The 21,647-nt window shown below is 40.8% G+C and overlaps 1 protein-coding gene across 4 annotated transcripts in view; it reads left to right on the forward strand.

Annotated features, from left to right (window-relative positions):
- cecr2 (CECR2 histone acetyl-lysine reader) overlaps positions 1 to 21,647 on the forward strand; it is an 82,401-nt gene that overhangs the window by 17,114 nt on the left and 43,640 nt on the right. For all 4 annotated transcript variants that reach the window (XM_015353102.2, XM_015353104.2, XM_015353105.2 and 1 more), the window contains exon 2: positions 20,409 to 20,503. In XM_015353102.2, the coding sequence (XP_015208588.2) occupies positions 20,409 to 20,503 (95 nt within the window). The remainder of the gene's footprint in view (positions 1 to 20,408; positions 20,504 to 21,647) is intronic.

Here is a 21,647-nt window from a genome sequence, read left to right on the forward strand (position 1 = left end):
AAAAACAGACATGCAGCTTGTTGGATTTTTGGACATTTTGCACTTAGGTGTGTTAAACAACTAGAAGAGAGATAAGCAATACTGCCAGCTGTTTGTGAGCAAGCATATTTCTGAGAAATGTATTTTTTCTGTGACTGGAGTTTTGTCAAACACACACCACACATCACACTGATAATCCTTCTGATAAGTTTTATGCAAATAATGTTAACAAAAATTGGAAACACAATTTTCATTACTTGATTTCAAGACCAGGAGTGTGGAATTTGGGGCTCTCAGTAACTAGTGTTGTTCCTCAGTTTTTATTATGGTTTCTGGACAATGATTGGTTATCAGACACAATTTGCTGTAAAAGTGTGAAAAAACCTACCTGATGATGGTACCCATTAAGTTTTCACATGTCTAGTATCTGCAGTATTTATCTCTGAAAATATCTTTAACTTTTAAAACTAACTGCTATGTCTTCAGCCTAACATTGTAATGCTTAAATATCTATTGAATGAAAGTCTTTGAAGCAAAGAACAAAATACCAAACCCAGCTGCTCACGTCTTTGGGGTTTGAAAGAGTAGTGGAAGCAGAAGCTGTAGGATCAGCATAAATAAGTAATAGGTCACTGGGCCATGTCTTGGGTAAGAAATAGTGTGTCTTTAAAGGGCTCAGCAGTTGCTGCTTTTATCCTGAATATCTTTACCTTTTAACCCCAGTGTGCTCATTCCCTTTGCAGGCCCGTCCAAGAGAAAAGAGCCCTGTACACAACAAAAAGCTATTGATCAGCTTGTTTGTTTTCTTTTCTTGTTGTTTTTCCATCGGAATCAGATTGCCTCTGCAATGCCCCCACCCCCTTGCAAGCTCATGCCTCCACAACCACCCCCCCTTCCCCTCCAACAACAGTCACTGAGCCAGCTCCCTTCCCCCAGCTGTGATTGACAGGAGAGTGGAACAGAACATATATCAAATTGTTTCACATGGTGTCATGGGGAGGCAAGGGGAACATGCACTTTTTTTTTCCTCAGGCTGCCTTATTGTTGCTGCTCCCCATGCCTTCTACTCTCTGTCTCCAGTCTGCTGCTGGGGTCTGCCATGTTCCCTTCCCAGAGTTCCAAGGACTCATGTCAGCTAGACATGAGCCTGCTTCTACACTTCGGCACTAATGTGTTGTCTTTTACAATAACCTTCCTCCCTCCCCACAATATTTTTAGGGGATTGGAGGGAAAACAAAAGATTTGTTTTTGAGAATGGCGTCACGTTTTCCGATAATCATTAAGTTCATTCCATCCTTTCTTCCCCTCAGAGTCTTGCCAGTTCGCCTTTTGAGTTTACACACCAGTGTGAATTTCACCCCCATGGCTCAGTAGCGTTTGGGAAAGCTTGGGAGAAGAGGGGGTGGTGCAGAATCCCTGGTGGTCTTAATTCAGCCTCGTGGCTACAGGAGAGTGAAGAGGGCAGAAGAACAAAAGCCAAACATGCCTGCCATTCCTGTCTGAAAGTCCATTTGGAAGAAGTCGTTTAGGCATGGGGGAAAAAGCCTTTTTAGAAAACTGCTTTACTGGCTTTCTGAAGTGTGGAAATTGAAAAATCTGCTGTATAGACCAGGTATGCAGCATTCTGTCAAGGATCTAACTGCATTGGCAGTAGATATTAGTATATACGTATAATAAAACTGTCCGTTTACAAGTCTGCTACCTAAATAATGTCTAAGAAACAAACAAATCAACAAACTCCTGATACCTTATTCTTGATGAGAAGGCAGTTCATTCTGCCTTTAAGTGGGGACTCCTTGTGTAATTTTTAGTAGTTAATAGACAATGAATGACAAGTCTTGAGAGCCACTTACTGGGGCAAAAGGCACAAGCACTTAGCTAGTCAGATGTAAAATGGTGTATATGAAGGTTGGCTGCAGATCTTTGTCTCAGACCACTGTGATAGACAAATATCATCATCCCTAGAGACTCCATGTATCCAGGCACTTGAGAAGGAATATGCTGTATACAGAGTTCACAGATAGGACCTCCGCTGTGACTTCTCATCATGATCTCACTGGCCACTAGTGCTTTTTTGTGCTGACTTAAAAGGACCTGTGCTACCTGTAAACAACAGTTTATAGTGGTCCCCGTCCTGAAAAATGTCAGAAATACAATGTGTGTCAGAGCCACTCTGCTATAGAGCAGTAATATTGCATCCTTGACTTGAAAAAAGTCCTCATCTCTGTTTTGGAGCCCTCTTAGCAAACCTGCCTTCTCAGGAAAGAAACACAATTGTACCAATAGGAAAAGACATACAAGTTTTTTTACATTTAATCTACTTCTCATCAAAAGTCAAGTATCTTACCTGTCATTAAATGGTCAGCACTCAAACGTATTTATGCAGAAAACTGCACCGGAGCCTTCTTGTGTTATTGTTGTAAGGTTTTTATTACCATTACTGAAAGATGTCAGTAGGGCTGCCAACAAGAGATGAATATTAAAAAAAAACAGCAATTCTATTTCAGTCACATAGCTGGAGTGAAGTTTGCAGTTGTGGGAACAAACTTCCATGGAAACGGGAGGTACAGAGTAACTCATCACACCTAACATCAGGTTTTTGGGATGGACTCAGAAATGGAAAGAAAAATGTTGGTCCTAATATTTTGTGTTGACTCAATAAATACGAACGTGCTACCAAAACAGAAAGGTCTACTTGCTTGCCAGGGATATTCTCATGTACCTTGGTGGTAGCAGATGTCGCTGAACCATGCAGCTTGATTTTCAAAGAGCTGATTTGCTGGCCTGGGTCCCCTGAGTTTGTGCAGTACAGGCCCGTGTTGTTGTAAATCCTTTTGAGCCAGTTTGCCGGCTGTGTCACTGCAGTCTGTGATAAACAAGGTTCTGGTGCTTTTCTTTTTTTTATGGCTATACTTGGGAACTGTGGCAGCTGCTGTGCAGGGACAGAGAGAGAGAGAGAAAAGGGCAGTCATCATCTAAATAGACTGGCCGCACTGAACAGAAACTGACCACTTTCCCAGAACATCTAAAAAAAAAACCCTCCTCTTTTGTGTTTTGATCGTGAACATTAAAATGGGTACAAGCTCAGAAGTGGGAAAGAACTGGCTTAGGGGTGCACATCAGGCTAGGAGAAGAGGACAGATAAAACTGGTATGACTCACAGCCAAAAGGAAGGGGCCACTTTCTGTTTTCTTTTACATTTTCATTAGCATATGGGTGAACAGTTTATGGCCCCAAAAGGTTCCAGTCCCTGGGTCAATGACACTCACACAGTGCTGTCTGCACCAGTAATGCTGTCCTTTTAACACCTGCCCCTGACATTGAGACAATGCCCCCACCGCTGTGTGCTGGAGGTATGTGAAAGGGGGGGGAAGTGGGAATAGTGCTGAATGGATGGGGCAATAAACTGGTCTTGCTGCTCATCTTGTGGGCCAGTTCAAGGGGGAAGGGGGGGCTCAGGGGGTTGGAGCAGGACGGAGCTGAGCGAGGCTGTTTGAAGAGTATCTAGTGCTCATACAGGTCTAGCCTTCTAGCCTTTCTTCAGTAGGCTGCCTTCAGGAGTGGTGGTATTTAAAAAACGAAACTTCAAATGGTAGCCCGCAATCTTCAACTCTGTGAAGCATTCTGCGGGGCTGGGAGGGTTGGAGAACAATGCATAGCTTTCATTTCTCTGTGTAGCGCAAAGCAGGTAAAGGTGTTCCAGGTTTTCCCAAAGAGGTGGATGAATCACACCTGATCCCTTTGTGTAGCTCGTGCAGAGGTCAGGAGTGACTCAACCAGACGTATAGAAGAGTGCAAATGCAAATGGAGACGTTGTCACGGTCTTTAAAGAAATGGCTGGATGAAACCCCTGGATCAATTAGCAGCTTACTACCAAACAGGCTAGACGGGCCAAATGGCCTTTCATTTGTAACAGTAGTCATGTTTGATGGCTTGTCTGTCCTTTCTCCGTTGTGCAGACCGAGGCTTGTTGTAGAGTTTCTTTCGAGTAATTCCCCAGAACTAAGACGTTTGCTCATTTTGAAGGTAGCTTTTCGGAAGTGTTTTATTTCAAGACAACTGTTATTTTTTGTTAGAGAGTAAATAAGTTAGTCAGCTTTTTTAAAGGGTTGTGCACTGCATCTATCTTCAGGATACTTGAATTTGGCCCTGAAATATGGCTTTCGCTGCTTGTTAAGAGATGTTTCTACTTTTTGAAAAATCCTGGTGCACTGGGTTGGACAACAGAAACTGCTCTTGATGATGTAGAATATATCATTAATTGTATTCCGTTAAAATAATAATAATAATTGCTTACAATTATAGACTGCTTTTCTGGACACTCCACTTAAAGTGCTTTACAGGTAATGGGGACTCCCCTCCACCACCACCAATGTGCAGCATCCACCTGGATGATGCGACGGCAGCCATAGTGTGCCAGAACGCTCACCACACATCAGCTATTAGTGGGGAGGGGATCAGAGTGATGAAGCCAATACATAAATGGGGATTTTTAGGAGTCCATGATTGGTAAAGGCCAATGGGAAATTTGTCAAGGAAGCCAAGTTTACACCCCTACTCTTTTTTTGAGAAATGCCTTGGGATTTTTAATGGCCATAGAGAGTCAGGACCTCGGTTTTATGTCTCATCTGAAGGACAGCGCCCTAGTGTCCCCATCACTATACTGGGGCATTAGGACCCACATAGACTGCAGGGTGAGCATCCCCTGCTGGCCCCACTAACACCTCTTCCAGCAGCAACCTTAGTTTTTCCCAGGAGATCTCCCATCCAGGTACTGACCAGGCTCACACCTGCTGGGCTTCAGTGGGTTGTCAGTTGTGATTTGCAGGGTGATATGACTGCTGAGGTAACCTACAAGTATGTCTTTGGACTGAGAGGATCCGGAGCTCATTGAGGGAACCCACGCACACGCAGGGAGAGCTCAGTAAAGTTGGGGCAGTGGTTTGCATTGCTCCCTCACAGCACTGGGAAACTGGGTTCAGTTCCAAGGGTGCTGTCTGTGTGGAGTTTGCATGTTCTCCCACTGTGTGCGTGGTTTTCCTCCAGGGGCTCCAGATCCTCTCGGTCCAAAGGTATGCTTGTAGGTAACCTCAGTTCTGTAAGAACGGAGGTGTGAGTTTGTGTGTGTGTTTGTGTCTGTGCCCCCTGTGGTGGACTGGCGTGCCATCCAGGGTGTATCCTGCCTTGTGTCCGTTGCCTGACAGTATAGGCTCCTGCAACCCTATATTTGCTAAAGCAGTTAGAAAATGGATGGATGGAAAAAATAAAGCTTTTTTACTGGAATATTGCAGTTGTCGTCCTCTGACCTAATTATGTAAAATACTGGTAATTGTAGCTGATTCTACACTTCCTCTACGGATTTCTTGATGAATGCATTTGACTGGTGAATTACCCTTATTTTCTTGATCCTGTATTATTTGCTTATTTTAGGAGCTGGTGCTTCGTTCAAGTGTTTAATGGTCGGTTATGCTTCTGAAGTGAAATTGTGAGTGTTGGCTAACTATAGAGCCCCAGATTATGGCTATTTAATTGGGTATTTTATCCCACCATCTTAGGTAGTGATTAAATCCACTGAAGTCTGTGTCTGACAGTAAGTATAAGCTGTGGTCTTTGTAAGCACTGTTCTGTCCGTGAGCTGACTGGGCCGGGAAGACCTTTCCTCTCACCCCCTGCGTCAACTGTCATCAAGGTATTTAAGGCCTTTATATCTAACTGTGACTCACTTGGAGGAAGCTGAATTGAGTTTGTAATAAGTAGTTCTGAAGTGGATATGTTGGAGAAAGGGGTGTAATTTTAGGTCATGCCAGAGTTTAAGTATAATGCTCTCAGAGGAGACAGAATCCCCCCCCACACACACACACACACTTCTGCTTCTTTTGTGTAGCATCAGGTGTTGAACTTTAATGTTGAACCTAATATCTCCATGTACTATAGTTTCTGTTCAAGAGGGTTTGTCAGCACTGCTCTAGAATGATTGACTCAATCCTGCCCTTCTCTTTGACAGTCTGGTAAGTGTAGTTGTAGTTACTGCTGAGATATTGCTTCAGAATGTGATTTGTTTAAAAATAACTTTTGGTCACACTTTAGCAAGTGATAATAGCAAACGATTAAAATGAACTTCAGCCTGAGCTTGTCACGTTCCCACGCACAGGATGAATCTATCAGGCAATCAAGCTTAAGAGTTTCCAATGTCTCCTCCTTTGTGTTGTCTTGGAAATCCCAAGAATAACATTGGTTCTGTCTCTTTTATCGTTGTAAAGACAGTATCTGAAATGGAGAAATTTGCAAAGACCAGTTTGCAGTATGCACACCATCCAAGACACCAGATTAAAGTTTCAAATGATAGTACATATCCCTGGGAATTCTGTGGTGTTTTCATTTCTGCATTCGTTTCTCAAGATAGTGCAGTTTGCTTTTACATTTTCTGCATAAGCAAGAATGCTCTCAGGAATCTCGCCTACATGCTGATAGACATGCTTAAACTTATCGGGCCACTGTTTTTTTTCTAATTTGGGAGAGTGCAAGCTGACCATTGCCTGGTAGGGCAGACAGCTGCGGAGTGTGACCTAGCTCCTGGTGTTGTGCAAATCCGAGGGCCCCAGGGGAGGGTGGGAGGAATCGGCAGCCCCCACCAAGGCCAGGAAAACCTTTCAGAGCAGTGGGATTGGGGTTTAAGTAAGCATCCCACAGACAATGTTTGCTGATGAGAGACGTCCCAGGAGAGGTGGGAGTGGAGAAGGTCCACTTGTTTTTAAAGAGGCAAGGAAAATATCTTAAATTGGCTATACATCAGCATGTACGTGTGTTTGAGAATTGGTTTAAAAGTGGATTTAGGTTGCTTACACCTTCATAGATTGCTAAAACGCAGACCATCTTTTAAGATGGTTTTGTAACTTTTGTTCTTGTTTTTTTTTTACATTTGTGACCCTAATCATTTTAAAATAGTTCCCTGATAAGGTTTAAAGTGTATTTTTAGCAGTCAGTTTTACCTGTCATTGAATGATGACATTTTACAAGTCATTATGTTTGGTCACAAGAGAAAAGATTCTCGGGGAACATTTCAATATCGGTTAGAGAGGAAATTGAAAAGACTGACAGTGCTTTCATTGTATTTCTTGGTAGATAAATTAATAAGAAGCATAATTTAACATCATTGTAAGTACTTTGGTGCAGTAAGTAAGTGCTTTGTATGCTAACATGGAGAGCAGAATGTTCTTGCATACAGGCGATAGCCCAAAGGTCCTTGAATTTGTGAAATGTAAAGAAATGGTCGCATTGTGTGGTGGTAGTTCCATGCAAATGCACGTCCTTAAGTTGCTTTTAAAGCACATCTAAAAAAACAGTGCATTCGTTTTGCTAAACTTTGAATTGAACACATTTAAATGAGTCATGGTCTTCATGATTGTCAGAACATAAGAATGGTTGCAAATGAGAAGAGTCCATGTGGCCCATCAAGCATGTTTGGTTTAAATATTGTGAAACGTTTTGCAATGGGGCTTCAGTAATCTCTTCATGTAACAGAAAATAGTCCATGCTGACAGCCCAAATGAGCAGGGAGGCGAATATCCTCCTTTCATGTTAATGGTGACTTGCTCTCCTCCACGCCTTATTCTTTTCTTTGATATTCAGAAGAATCAGTATAACTCTCTCTGTCAGGTTCAATTCAGGCCTCGGGTAACTCCTCTGTGGGGGAGTTTGCACGTTCTCCCTAAGTGTTGTCAGTTGTTTTGGGTGCTCCACTTTGGCATCCTGTTCAGGTGAGCAGCAGTTAATCCACCAATTCAGATTGGCACCATGTGCTTCCCTACTCCCCAGGCTGTAGCTTGCTATTAACCTCACAAAGCTGGGGCAATTCTGATAATGGATGGATAAGGTTTCTCACCAACTTTTTGCTCACACACTCTGACTTTGTGTGTGATGGAAAGAACTTATTCAGTAGTGTTACTTCAAGTTAACTTCTTCATGGTGGTAAAAAAACTCTCTGTGCCTTTTGGGTCTAGTGTAGATACTCCCTGCTTATCCCTGGAGCTACAGGAATAAGCAGTGAGGAACAAAGATCAGCCTGCTCAATCTGCTTGATTACGTTCTTGCTGAAAGGGTTTCCTGTTGAAGTTTAAATTGCTTTCATATCCTCTTGATTAGATGAGGCGGGAGGGCCTAATTTGCGTTTATAACACTGGTTCATTCTTTATTAAAGGTATCTTTAGGCAGCTATCAACTTCTCTCAAACTAAAATGCTTAACTACGACTAGCAGCATTTTATGCTTGATTGGAGACCTTCCTTTGGCAGAGTCAAGTGTGTTGAAGACGCGCCAAAGAACATTTGAGAAGTGAAACCTTGACAAGATATGTTTTGATGAAGCATGATAGTCCAAGCAGATTTTGAAAGCATTAGAGTGGCAGGAATGTCACATGACCATTGAGTAATTATGATGGCTATAAGCAGTGTTCAGCCCCAAGCAGAGCATATCAGAGTTCCTGGCAATGCTGCTAGCACAGAGAGGTTATGTTGCAGGACTGGTAGTACAGTTTTTCCTTCTCATTTAATTTCTTCTCAACAATGTTGATTTTGTAATATCTTGTAACTATGAGAACTTGATAATAAATTTAAAAAATAACTACAGACTATAAGAAAATGCATATTACACAAGTGACAGAATATCAGAACCATGGACCTTTATAGTTTTTTGTCACTGTCTTATCTGAATTAAATGTGAAGCCTATAATGGTAATAAAATACCACTTATTTTTTATTTAGTTCTTCATTGCATTCGTTCTCTGCCATATTAGGCTCTCTTTTGCAGCTACCTAATTAAATAAGCAGTTATTAAAAAAACAGATGAATAGATCTTTTTGTTTTTGTTATTTTAAACCTTATTTGTGACTAGGATTTTTTTCTTATCTGTCAAGTGTTCAGAAGCAGAGTAAGACCCCCGTTTTCTTGATTCTGGAGCTTTATAGTAATGAACTTCAGTTTGTTCCTTTGAAAGCAGTCATCTCAAAGCTTTAACATTCTGCTTCAGTATTTAAAGACAAACTTAGTACAGACCTGTGCATAGCAGATACATAGAAATGTCTGTAAGCAGCTACAGTTCTAATATGTCTTGTACTGTGGATGTAACTGGCATCAGACATTGACTTGCACAAGGATCCTGTATCATAGCATTTTGAAGAGCACGTACAGTAAACGAGTCTAGTGAAGAGCAGTTGTAAGCATGAGAAAATGTTGAATGAGTTGTATGAACATGTTGAAACTTGTACTTGAGGTTAATTATATCAGTCTTGCCTCTTCTCCCTGTTCTACCTGTTTCTATGTAACACTGCAGGAGAAAACTGCAGGTTTAGGTTTCGACTTACTTAAGAATTACCTCTGTTTCAAACTTTCAAAATGACAGGTGTATTCACTCATCCCTGATGCTGAAGGGCATCAGGACAGTTCAGACAGCAGTGGGTTTCAGGCAGGGATGATGCATGAAAGATGTGGAAACTTTGTGACATTGTATGGTGAAAAATGTTTCTTTTGAAGTAAAAAGTGATTAGATGGATACCAAGCTGAAAGATATACCCTGTGCAAATCTGCAGCTTCTGGACAGAGAAAAGAGCTTCCACTTAGCAAATACATTAATAAAGTTTAATAGTTCTTGCAACCTGTGAGTGTCCAATCCTTTCATTTTATACTTTGCATCAGAATTTGTAATGTTTGCAAAAGTCAAAAGACTTGAGTCAAGACAAGTGATGTAGCAAAGCACAGCAAAGCAGTGAGGTGCTTCAGTACATATAAAAAAGTGTTTTGGGTTGTAAGCAGAGCTGCCTCTTGTCAGCATATATCACTGTTCTTGGCTTCACTGCTCTGGTAACCTGCAGTTAAGAGTTGACTTCAAGATCCCTTTTAGACTATTAATCCATTAATGGTTTTGACCTTGCATATCTACATGAATTATTGAAATAAATATTTTCCTCCACATAACCTAAGGTTCACGAATTCTTGTAATCCTTATCTAAAACAAGACTTTGCTAGCAAGACAGTGCAGGAAAGATTGCTAAAACTGTTAGAAAATATGAGTTTATGTTTTTACTCTGTCTATCAACCCCTTCATACTTTCATCTGCTTATTATGATTTTTAGAAAGTCACCATATAGATAGTGTTTTCATATGTGGAGTTATTTAAATTGTAGACTTAATATTAAATCAGCCACAGTGGTTCATACCTTTGTCATGCTGTGTACTGCAAAACCATTACAGCATTCTAGAAAGTAGAGAGGGCTAATGGGAATGATATCCTTTTAAAAAATGATTCCATTTTCCTCTTGACTGCACGACTGTAGCTTCTTGAGCTATTTAATTCCACTTCAAAGATGGGGATGGCAGTTTTTTATATAGGGGCTGCTGCCACCTCCTTCTCCCTCACTAGGTTCAGGTTTTGATATGTGATCAAAGCGCAGATCAGAAAATGATGGATGGCTTGTTTCCAGTCACATTTTTGTTAGAAGACAAGGCTCTGGCTTTTGGCAGAGTGTAATACAGTATCCGTGTTCTGGGTAATCCAAGACTGACCTGTAACTCGAACCCCCCCCCTTGAAACGCATCAACTTTATCACGGGGTGCTGGGGCTCAGAAGTGCGTCGCATGCATCTGACCTTGCCAGCTGTCCCCCCTCACTGTCAGCCCACTCAGGTGTCTGCCTTTGCTTCTGTAAGCTGAGTTGCCTGTTTGTTGACCAGTGGGGACCACAACAGTGACCGCAAAGTGGACTCAAGGGGCAAAAGAGCTACAATGGAGAAATGTCTTTGATGAACAGCTCCATTACATTATTAGGATGAAATTTGGTGTCAGCAGCCTCCTCTACTACTGGTAATTCATTGAAATAATGTGTTAGCTGCTTTGCAAAGCTGATTCTTTTGCAGTATGCCTCAGCATTATGTGGAATGTGGAGCACTAAGCACAAGGAAGTTGAGAAATGTACTTTGCGTGAAGCCCATCATCTAAAGACATGCTGCAATGTTAACTGGTGTGTCTACATTGTCCCTGTGTGTGTGCACACTCTGGGGTGGACTGGTACCCAGCTTTGAGCCCTGTACCTCGGGGACGGGCTCTGGGTTGTGACCCTGATGTGGAATGAGTTGTTTTTTTGATAGTGGATATACAGAGTTAGCACTGTATGTGGAAGTCTTGTCAAAAACTGTCAGTGTATCTTAAAACTGAGACTGTTTGTCCCCTCTAAGTACATATTTAATTTTTTGATGAGCATGCAATGAGTTGCCTTTTGAGTTTACTTATTAGTCTTTTATCTGCAGAATACATTTTCTTCCCTTTTCAAGCTTTGGTAGTTTCTGGTAAATTATAGTAAAGCAATCCACCTTGTTACTGAAACTATAGCATGTCATAGCATGTGAAGTGTGAAAGAGAAGCAAGGATGACCTCATTCCTTAAGTAATTTAGTGGGCTGGTAACACAACACTTCATATCGATTAAATATTGTTAGTGTTCATCTAGAAAATGCCTTTGTCTTCATGATTTAATTTAAACACAAACACCTAACCTGTCAATAGCAATGAGAAGTTGCAAAATGCCGTTTAAGCGTTTTCATCAAGTTACATCATCATCTGAGATCATTTTAACATTGAGCCGTTGATTATGTGATCGGTTTTCCTTAGCGCAGTGCATTTGGTAACTAACTATAATGGTAAGCACTGTTTCATTTTCACCCCCTTTATTCTCTCCCAGGTAATCCCATTAGATACTGTCCCACTTCAATAGTTTTCACTTAAGAGGGTTGTACTGAAACTTGCAACACTTCAATTTTCTAAAGGTGCTGACTCATTTGTACAGCAGTGGTATTCTTTTGTTTTGCCTAGCCTTTTTTGTGTAAAGGTGTTGATGCTTATTGTATAAAGTGTTAATGTTCTGGAGGGTACACAAGAAGTTATGTTTAGCAAGCTTTCACAGGATAGTTTGTTAATGTGCTTTATCCCGATCAAATATTTGATTAAGACTGATCTGGCATTTCTCTGTAAAATTAAAAATTTTCAGATATGATATGCTATAGTTTGTCTCTACTGTATGTAGGAGATGCCAAGGTGTGGTTTCATCGCTTTTTGTATATTTGTTTTGTCCAATTGAAATAGTGAAAGTTTCTCCTCTAACATTAGCAAAAATGTTTAAATACTCCTGCTTCATAAAAGTGAGCAGTATTGGTGGGGTGTGCACTGTAATCAATCAAACCACGTGATCAAGCACATAAATGGTGCCTCGCTTAATCCTGCAGTTTAATTCTAAAATTTTTGACAGGTTGATAGTATCATAGAGATCTAAAATCACACTTGTGTTTGTGTATCATGTTATCAGTGGGATTTCTTCCCATCTAATCCAATTAGAAGCAATCTCCTTTCAGCAGTCTTCACTCAATGCTTGTCCTGAAGCTGGTACCACTTTTTAGTCTTGAACAGCACTTCAATTTTCTAAAGGCACAGACTCCAGATGTTTTAACGTTGAGAATATTGATCCAGGTCCCACAGAGTAATGCAGGATTTTGGCAAACAACGAAAGCTTTTGCATTGACGTGAGTAATGACTGTTGCCAAGCCTTATCCTCTTCTGAGCTACAACACCAGTCTTCATCCTCTCTTGTCTGGGGCCCATTGCTTTAAAAGGTGTGGTGTGTCTCAGGCCTTTCCAGCATTTGCCCTGGAATATTCCCAGTGTCTGTTTTTTGTTCGAGCTGAACTCTCGAGTTACTTGATCGAAACCCAAAGTAGATATACGGTTTTGTTTCTTGTACATTTTTTTGATTGTCCTGTTTTGGATTATTTGCAATTTCAAAAGTAGGATCAAGGTTTTGTAAAGTATAATCAACTAAAAATTGATTAAGTGTGTGTTTTGATATATTTAGATATGTTCAGCTGATACTGCAGGCTATTTGTGACCAACGATGAAGAATTTTTGGTTGACCTGTTTGCACCATTAGATCAGTCTACAGTGGAGTACCTCAGTTCTGGTCCACAATAATGACTAACAGTGTTTGTGCTGAGGTTAATTTAACCTTGATTGAATGGATAATTTTCTTAATTAAATCGGACTCCTGCTCTTTAGAAAATGAAAGATTTGAAATCGCTCTATGCTTTAGAACAAGAAGCAGTTTACAAAAGGTCCAATTAAGCAAATTAATAGCTCACTTTAACTTGGCTGGAATGAAAACTGGAGGAGATGGGGATCTCCAGGGATTAGGACTGGGAATCTCTTGGCTTTGGATGCATAAACCACTTAAGTGTTGAATATCTTAAACCAAACTTCTCAACTTCTGGCACTTCTTATCCAAGCTATTGTGGAATTGTGCTGCAGCCAACTTCCTTGCTGTCTAATTGATAATTAGAAGGATCAGTGTAACAATTAAGGAGCTGGATGTTTCAAGTACTACAGTTGTGGGGACTGGAAGGGATGCAACTTGAGAAGCCTTGCTTAATTCATTAAACCTGGCTGCTTGTCTCAATGTGTTCTCTGCTTTGAGCATCAGGCTTTAATTTGGAAGTAATTTAGCTCTTACAAAAAAAAATGTAGAATTTTTAACTTCTACAGCATTTCATGCTCTTGTGCTCAGGGAGATATAGACCTGCAGGTTGTATGGGAAACCTTCGAGTCTAAGGACCTGAAAATAGTGGTCAGTAATGGTAAGTAACTAAATGAGTATAATTGATATCCTTAAATAACAAAGAGCTCAGCTGGGATGAAACACAGAAGACCCCCAGGGTCAGGAATGAAGAGGCCTGGTCTAAATCCTCTCACCCACACAGAAAAGAGAAATCTGTCACTTTGTTCAGATTAATAAAGTTTTTGTATTAGGTGATGAAGATATAATATTGCTGTGCTAGCCATCTGGTTTTGGATTGCTTTTATTTTTAATTTAAAATGTCTATATTCTCTCTTTTGTGATTTACCATGAATTCTAATACCTTATGCTTTGTTGCTGTATCTTTTGCATCGTCTGCAAAATATCAGTTTATATGGAGAATGGAGATAACAGTACAGCTGTTGCAACATTTTTAGAGAAATCATCACAAGTTACCTTTGCTGTAACCAGGTTTGATTTCAAGAGCTGTTTCTAAGGAGGGTTATCCCAATTGAGGTTAGTTGAACATTTTAAAAAATGACTTATTTTTTCAAAGGCTTGCAACAATCTCTATGTTTTTAAATATGATGTGTAAGCCACAGAACCTGTTGCTGTATTTTGCTTTTACAATGCAGTATACAGTCACACTGTTTCAAAGCACTTGTGTAATTAAGCACTAATATTTGTTTCAAATGCCTAAAGATAATGCTAATCCTTTATCGGATGCATCATTTATGAACAGGCTTTATTTAACTTTGTTTTTCTTCTTAGCTCTAAATACAGCCCTGATCAGCAAAGACAACTTGGGCATACAGTGAGCTATTAACTGCACGAGCTCTAGGATTCCCTGCCCCATTCTTCGTGTTTTTTGTTATTACCCAGATTAACTTCTGCTTTTCTCTCTAGACTTGTGTTCAGCGGAACAAAGGGTCCCAGACTCCACTGTCATTGTCTTTTGAAGCTGAACTGGGCAGTTCCTTGATGTATGTTCTGAGTTCTGGAAGGATGCCAATGGCTGTCAGAATGTAGTAATGGGATAATTTGCTAGATAATGTCATCCAAATTATTGTGAAAGTGCTTTTGGTTTCCTTTTGGACCATGTTGTGAATCTGCTGTAAGATGTACAGGACACTATAAAGTTTTATTGAAAGGGATCAAGCTTGTTGTATTTCTCAGACTTCAGTTACTCAAAGGTCTGTTACTTTCTCTCTACTTCATTATTTTTTTAATTTATGGGGTGAAAATGGAGAAGATAAAGAATAACATCAAATATAGAGCTATCTTTTGTAGGGAGCATAAAACATAAACATATATTTTTTAATGATCATTATCTGCCACTAAGTCTACTATAGCCAGGGTCTGCCAGGAGTCATATGACCCACATGCATCTGCGTCCAGTGGGTCACAGGGAAAAGAAAGTTGGCAAGACTGCAAAGTTTGCTAGCGACTCCCCCATTGCTGTTGAAATTGAGTGTAACTCTGCCCAAGCTCTGGAATGGTGGAATGAGTGTATAACCAGAACTTATCTGCTAAAACAAACCTCTGGCAAAAAGCGCTGGAAATTGCTTGCCTGTTATAATTTTGCAAACAGTTGCAGATACATTTTGGCAAAAGATGCTGGTGTTTGGTATTGGAATAAATTATCTCCCACAATGTTATTGATTGATTTATTCAGTGTAATATCCGTTTTCCAAACTATACTTACTTGGAACCTAATTTCCATTTTATCAGACCTTTTTCCATTCCAACATGTGGTAGGATTTCCAGGGAATAAACTCATTTAAGACCAAGAGAATGATTACTTATTACGGCAATTCCTTGCGGCTTGGACATGTTAAAAATCTGTAGCAAAAGGTAGAGTCACTCCATGTCTTAATTAAAAACTGGAATATGTTTTCAGTAAGCAGAGGAATTACAGTACCTACAGTGTGATTGTCAGAATGAGTGACAAGACGTAGGTCTGTAAGACAGGTGATAAAACAGCAGCCAGTTATGGCTCAGTCCCATCTTTTGTTTTTCCCAGACAAACCTGGATCTGTTGCCTGCAGACTTCCTTTTTTACATCCTTAAGAAGACTAAAGCACATTTGTGCTTTGAGAAGGCTTTAGATTTCTAATTGTGTTCTGGAGGAATCCTCTCTCTAATCCTGTAGCTTCTCCCTGGCACACTTCCTAGTTGATAATGGTAGAAAAACCGGATTGCAGTAACAGTGGGAGGAAATGGAAATCTGTCGTATCACTGCTGGGGTGCCATCAGAGGGCGTGCATGGATTTATACGATAACGCGTTTGGCCAATTTGGGTCTCTTAAACGTTTTTCCCACCGTTGATGTGTTAAATGTTATTCTGTTCCATTTTTTAGTTATTTGGAGTTCAGAATAATTTGATGTGAAAGTACTCCATTTTGTTTTTTTTATTTTACTATGCAAAATTAGCGTTTTTGTTTTTGTGTTTCAGTGGAATCCCCCAAAGAGCTGTTTTCCTGTTTTAATTCCTTTTGCTGTACGTTGAAATAGAAGAGAATATTGTTTTTATATATCCCCAACTGCAATGCGTATCTTATCCTGTTTTCAACTTCTTTTCGCCCTTTCACTGACTTTGTGCTCAACTTCCCTGTTTTTTTGGTGTTGCGACATGTGTTCTGTGACCTTCCCTGGCCTTGTCCTGCGTAGAGTTGCACAGACTCAGAGGGAGAGTGGTTACAATCCGAGCAAATTAGCAAGAAAAAAAGCCAGGGCTACATTGGCAGAATGCACAGGACACAAATGTACGGGTCAGGCGCACTAATAGTAGAGTAGAGACGAAATGCCCTTCTGTGTTCACTTTGGAGTAATAGCGAGCAGCAAGAGGGGGAAAAATGAGTAGTACCTCATCTGGAAACCTGAAGGTTCAACAATGGTGGTTATTGGCATGGGCCGGAATTGTTGAGGCCATCCGCTTGGGAAGTGGCTGGAAATCCAAGCCAAATTAGTCCTGTGTTGGGGCAATAGGGTGAAACTGGTGGAAATTCCTATCTTATGTTCCGTCTTCCCTCGTGAAGGCGCATTGTGAGGGGCTTTGTTTCATCCCCTGATGAATGAAGGACTGCAGTTAGCAATTAACTGGGTTGGTTCATGTGGCTGCAGACATCTGAATATATGTGGTGAAAGAGTTAAAAGTGGCATGAAGGAGTGCGTGGGGAGATGGATGGCTAAGGGCTGATTAGCATTGCCCTCCTCTCTTTCTCTCTCTCTCTTTTCTGTGGGGAGCTCACAGAGGGGGATTCTGGGAAAACACTGGCATCTGTCTCCAGGGTAAGGGGGCCTCATTGCGAGCTGGGTCAGGGGGGGATTGGGAGAAGGGGGGCAGATTTAGGGTTGCCGCGGCTGTCAAACCCCGGTCCCAGTGGGCGCAGGCTGCTGATTGCTTCTGCTGCTGCTTCTCTCCGTCTCCTCAGCAGGCCGGAGCTCATTCACCACTCTGAAGTTTACTTTCTGAATTATTAACGCTTCATAAAGTTTCAATAACTGCCCCACAATATAAGGCATGGGAGGGTTCAAAGTTGATGTCAGCTCAATGCGAGAAAGGTGATTGAACTTGAACCTTGTCTTCAACTGCTGACTTAAAAAGCTCTGCCAGTAGATTTGAAGTCCCCCCTCCTCACACCACGCTCTCGGTTAAATCAGTACAATTATACATGAATTGGCTTTGCAGAACTGGGCAAATATTGCTTCTCTGCATATGATTTATTCATTTGTTTGACGCTTTTATTTGAGGCGGCTAAGAGGATTACAAAAGGAAAGTAAAAGGCAGGAAGGTATAAGCTGTAAGTCATGTCTTAAAACTGGTGGGATAACACCTGGTGACTTTTTTTTTCTTTATAGTGCTCATATTGTGGACTATGGATACAAAAGATCTGCAAAGTGGTGGAAGTCAGTCACTGTTACCTCAAGTGCCACAAAGTGTAGTATGGAGTGTTATTTGTCAGTAATACAGCAGTGGGCAAACTTTGAGACTTCTAAGAAGCCTAGATGTACTTACATAGCAGAGAAGATAAACAGATTCCTCATTACATTGGGTAACAATGACCATTACAATAACAACATTCTAGGCTGTATTTTAAGTTAACTTCCACTGTCAACCCAATGGAGTTGCTAGAATATGAGGTGAAAAAGTAACCCAAGCAAAACAGAAACTTGCAGGTGAGATCCTCAAGCGGTCTTTGGGAGCAATACAGTTGTGAGGCAGAGGCCAACATCTCTCTTTTCAATCAAAAATCTGTCAGGGAACCCCTCTTCAAACCTACCCTCGCCTTGGTCTTGGCTACAACCTGGCAGTTGTGGCTTGAAAAGTCAAGTATATCTTTTCCTATCTGGAAAGCTGGCAATACTGGTGAAGAGCAACTCTTAGAGACAGAACTATTATTAAGCAACATGACAATATGCAGTCCATTGAGATTTGGTTTTGTATATTTTCCTCACTTTTCCCACCATTTAATCTTACACTGTCAAATCTTTATCTGTTTGGCTTGATAAAGGAAGTTCTCTGAAATGGGAATTTGCGAGGTCCAAGTGCCCGCACACAAATGGCCTAAAGCCCAGCCAGCAACACTTCATTACTGGGGCATTCATAACCTTGTGAAGTGGCAGAAGTGTGTGGGTGAACAAAGAGTCTATAGTGACAGTAAAGCTGTAGGTGAGCAAGATGGCAGACATTGACTCCACCATATCCCACAGAGCTGCTGTGTGTAACTCCCCCACACATTGGTCAGACGACTGGATCCAGCAAGAAAACAAAAGCCCAGTTTACACTCAGCTCAAACTTAACTGTTCCCTGACTAATATGGAGCTGGGCCATTAAGCTGCTTCTTTACAGTAACCAGCTTTGCTTCCTGGATTTCACGGTGACTAATTGTCTTTGTCAGCCTGGTCAGGTGATGGTATGACTCTAGTCATCCCCTCAGGCGTCTGGGGGGAGGTTGCAACATCACATAGTGTTGAAGAATAAAATGGCCTGCTCTACCTGTGACACATGTTGATGTGGCAAATTAGCAAATTCCCTTTCCTTTGTAATAGTGTAAGCTTTTCATATGGGAGTCTGAGGACCCCAAGGGAACATCAGACGCATCCTCGGTAACAAAGGAAAAGTCGTCAACTTCAGAACTTTATTTAGAGATCAAATGCCTGGAACTTCAAGTCCGTTAAAGTTCCTGTTCCTTTACGCTCTCCAGTGAGCTGCCTTTAAAAGTGTGGCAGAGCAACTTCCTCCAGTTTATGACGAGCACTTAAAGCAGGCCCCATTTTCAGTATAACTGTAGAATGTAAATTCTCACTTGGTGTTTTGCTGTGATAATGCAAACAATGACTCTTAACCAGGCTTTTTAATGTTTTTTGGATAATAGGATGAAATATTGTATATAAGTTTTTTTTGGGGGGGGGTCTTTAAGAGTGAACATTAGTCCTCTGACCAGACCTTAAATTACATTTCCTCTGTTCAGTCAGTTTTCCATTTAAGTGTTTCTTGAGGTTAAAGGTGCTGTTCAAAGATGCCGGACACAAGAAAGAAAGGTATCTACAGATCTACTTAAGGTGATTTATGCAACCAATCCTTCTGTCTAATGACTTAGTCCTCTTTGCAGTGCTGTTGGAGGTATTTTTTACATTTGCCTGCTAAAAGCCCTCCATAGGTCTCCTACAGATGCAGTCTTTGTTAGTTCCCTGTAAAAAGAAGCCTGGAGGTGAATTACAAGACAAAACTCAGTGTTTTGTATAACAGCCCACCAGGCCTGTAGGTGGAGGGCCCAGTCTTGGATTTGCATGGCAAAAGGGGAGCAACCCTCCCCTCTTTCCTCCCTGGTGTGCAGGTTGTGTACAGTATTTGTCTGAGCAGACATGACTAATCCTTTTGAAAAACAGGGCTTGCTTTCCGAGTTCCCAGTTTTACAGCTTTACTCTGACAATTGGTGGTCTAATCCATGTTACCATTGCTTCTTTTTGTAAGATTTCAGAAGGGTGGTTTTTTTACTTTTGCAGCCCTAAATGCTGGATTACCAATTGTTCATGAACTTGGCTAACTGCTTCCGTCAAAGGTGAAGATGACGCGCCCATCCACTTTCTGTGCAGTGCGCATTGTCCGGCCATCTGCTTCTCTTGTGCCAGTGGGTCGCGGAGTCAGAGAAGCTCATTTAAGTCCTGCTGTTAGCATTGTAAGCTCACGGGCACCTGGCGGTCCACGGGGGAGAGCCAAGAGGGCCCAGGCTGCCTCCAAACACCCCAGTCATGCACTACACATTTGGATATCACAGTCATCAGCCAGTGAAGAGCGTTAACACCACTGAGATTTAGACCTGTGGTTTCTGGATTACAGGGCCCGTCCTGTGTTACCGGAAGAGACCATTTAATGGGCGAGCCACTTATGAACCCCTGTCTGTTAAGCTTATGAACATATAGGGCATTGACGAACAGTGTTGTTTTGATGTTAATCTGTAACGTGCGAGATATGTACAGTGAATATAATATGAGCTTGCTTATTTCTGTTTTCAGTAGGTTAAATTAAAGTAAATAAACCCTTCTATCTTTATTTTATGTCAGTAAAGATAGAAAAGGTTGGAACTCTTAAATATAAGAAATGTATATATTAAGTGAACATATAAAGCTGGGTAATAGACTGTGTTTCAGTGTCTTAAGGAGTCCTTAAAATAAAGATCTTTTTCTGTGAAATTGAACTGAAATGCTCTTTTGTGCAATCCATGCTTTGTTGGTACGGTTTACAGTCGTACTTGGTTGTGGTGTGCTTGTCTCTGTGGAAAAAGGCACAGATTTAAGTGTTTTTCCTCTTCCTTTTTCACAGGAACTGGAAGAAGCCCTGCTCAAACAGGACTTTGCTTTTCTGTCAGAACTGATCTCCTCTCTCCTACAGGGATGCTACCAGCGGACCGACATCACGTGAGTTGCCATGTTAACTCTCCATTTTGCTGACACTTAAAACTGTGGGCTCTGTTTTTCAGTTGAGTGTTAGAGTTAATGTGTATTCATGGATGGTGTTTTTAGTACAGATCTGTACAGCCATCTGCTGCCCAAGTGGTTTTGATAATCCTTTTCGTATGTTTGCACTGTTCGAGTACTGCCTATGTTGATTAAATCGAGAAATATTTCAATGGTGGTAAAATTTATGAGTTGAAATTGCAGTTTGTGCTTGCCATAAAATAATAAAATAATAAGACATTAGATCGATTTCACTGCAAAGCTTAAAAGAGGCTCAGTTTTATTTCAGAAATTTTATTTTCACTTCCTTTATTTCCTAAAATCAATCTTTATACTCATCTTGTCACCTCAAATCACGAGTTCCTGGTTTTACAATTGCTCTAAGGCTCTTCCTCAGTTACTTTACTTTAACAAAGGTCTGTGTTGATTGATCAAGAGCTCTTTCTGGTGGTGGTAGCTTGGTAATTACTTCTTTTGCCTCTTGACTTCAAGGTCATAGGTCAGAGTTCTGCCTTGGGTGGGAGACTACTTCATCTCCCAGCATAGAAAAACAGCAGTGCTTTTCAGGAGATGGTGCCTTGAATGTTTTGCAGAACAAATTCAGGCCAGCTCAAATGGTGATTCACATTTTTGAGGGTAGACTTAATTAATGGAATTGGGCACAGAGCATGAAAATTGCCTCATGAGTAATGAGCAAATTGCATCTTATGTTTACTAAATTGCAGTCCTGCAGTCTTTGGTCACATGAAGACATAGTAAAGGTGTGGTTTAAGGTTTGCATGCGTAGTGCCTTTGTGTTATGGTTTTTGAAAGAACAGCTCTGAGTTTTCCTTCCTTTGTGCTTGTCACTTGTTTATTTTTGAATGGAACAAATACACTATTGAAGCTGTGGCTGTTCTAAATATATAGCTCTTCATTTGATTTGCATTGCCTGTGTAAGGTTTCATTAACAGCCAAAAAAGAGTAACTTACACAAAATTTAAGATTTAGGAGTTACATACAGTACAATAATGATGGGAGTCTATGTTCAGGGCTTTCTTTGCATTTAAAATAAGGCACAACAAACAGCCAATCATCCGTAAACAGAGTAGTATTCTGAACTGCA

The sequence above is a fragment of the Lepisosteus oculatus genome, chromosome 7, assembly GCF_040954835.1.
Source record: "Lepisosteus oculatus isolate fLepOcu1 chromosome 7, fLepOcu1.hap2, whole genome shotgun sequence".
Lineage (NCBI taxonomy): Eukaryota > Metazoa > Chordata > Actinopteri > Semionotiformes > Lepisosteidae > Lepisosteus > Lepisosteus oculatus.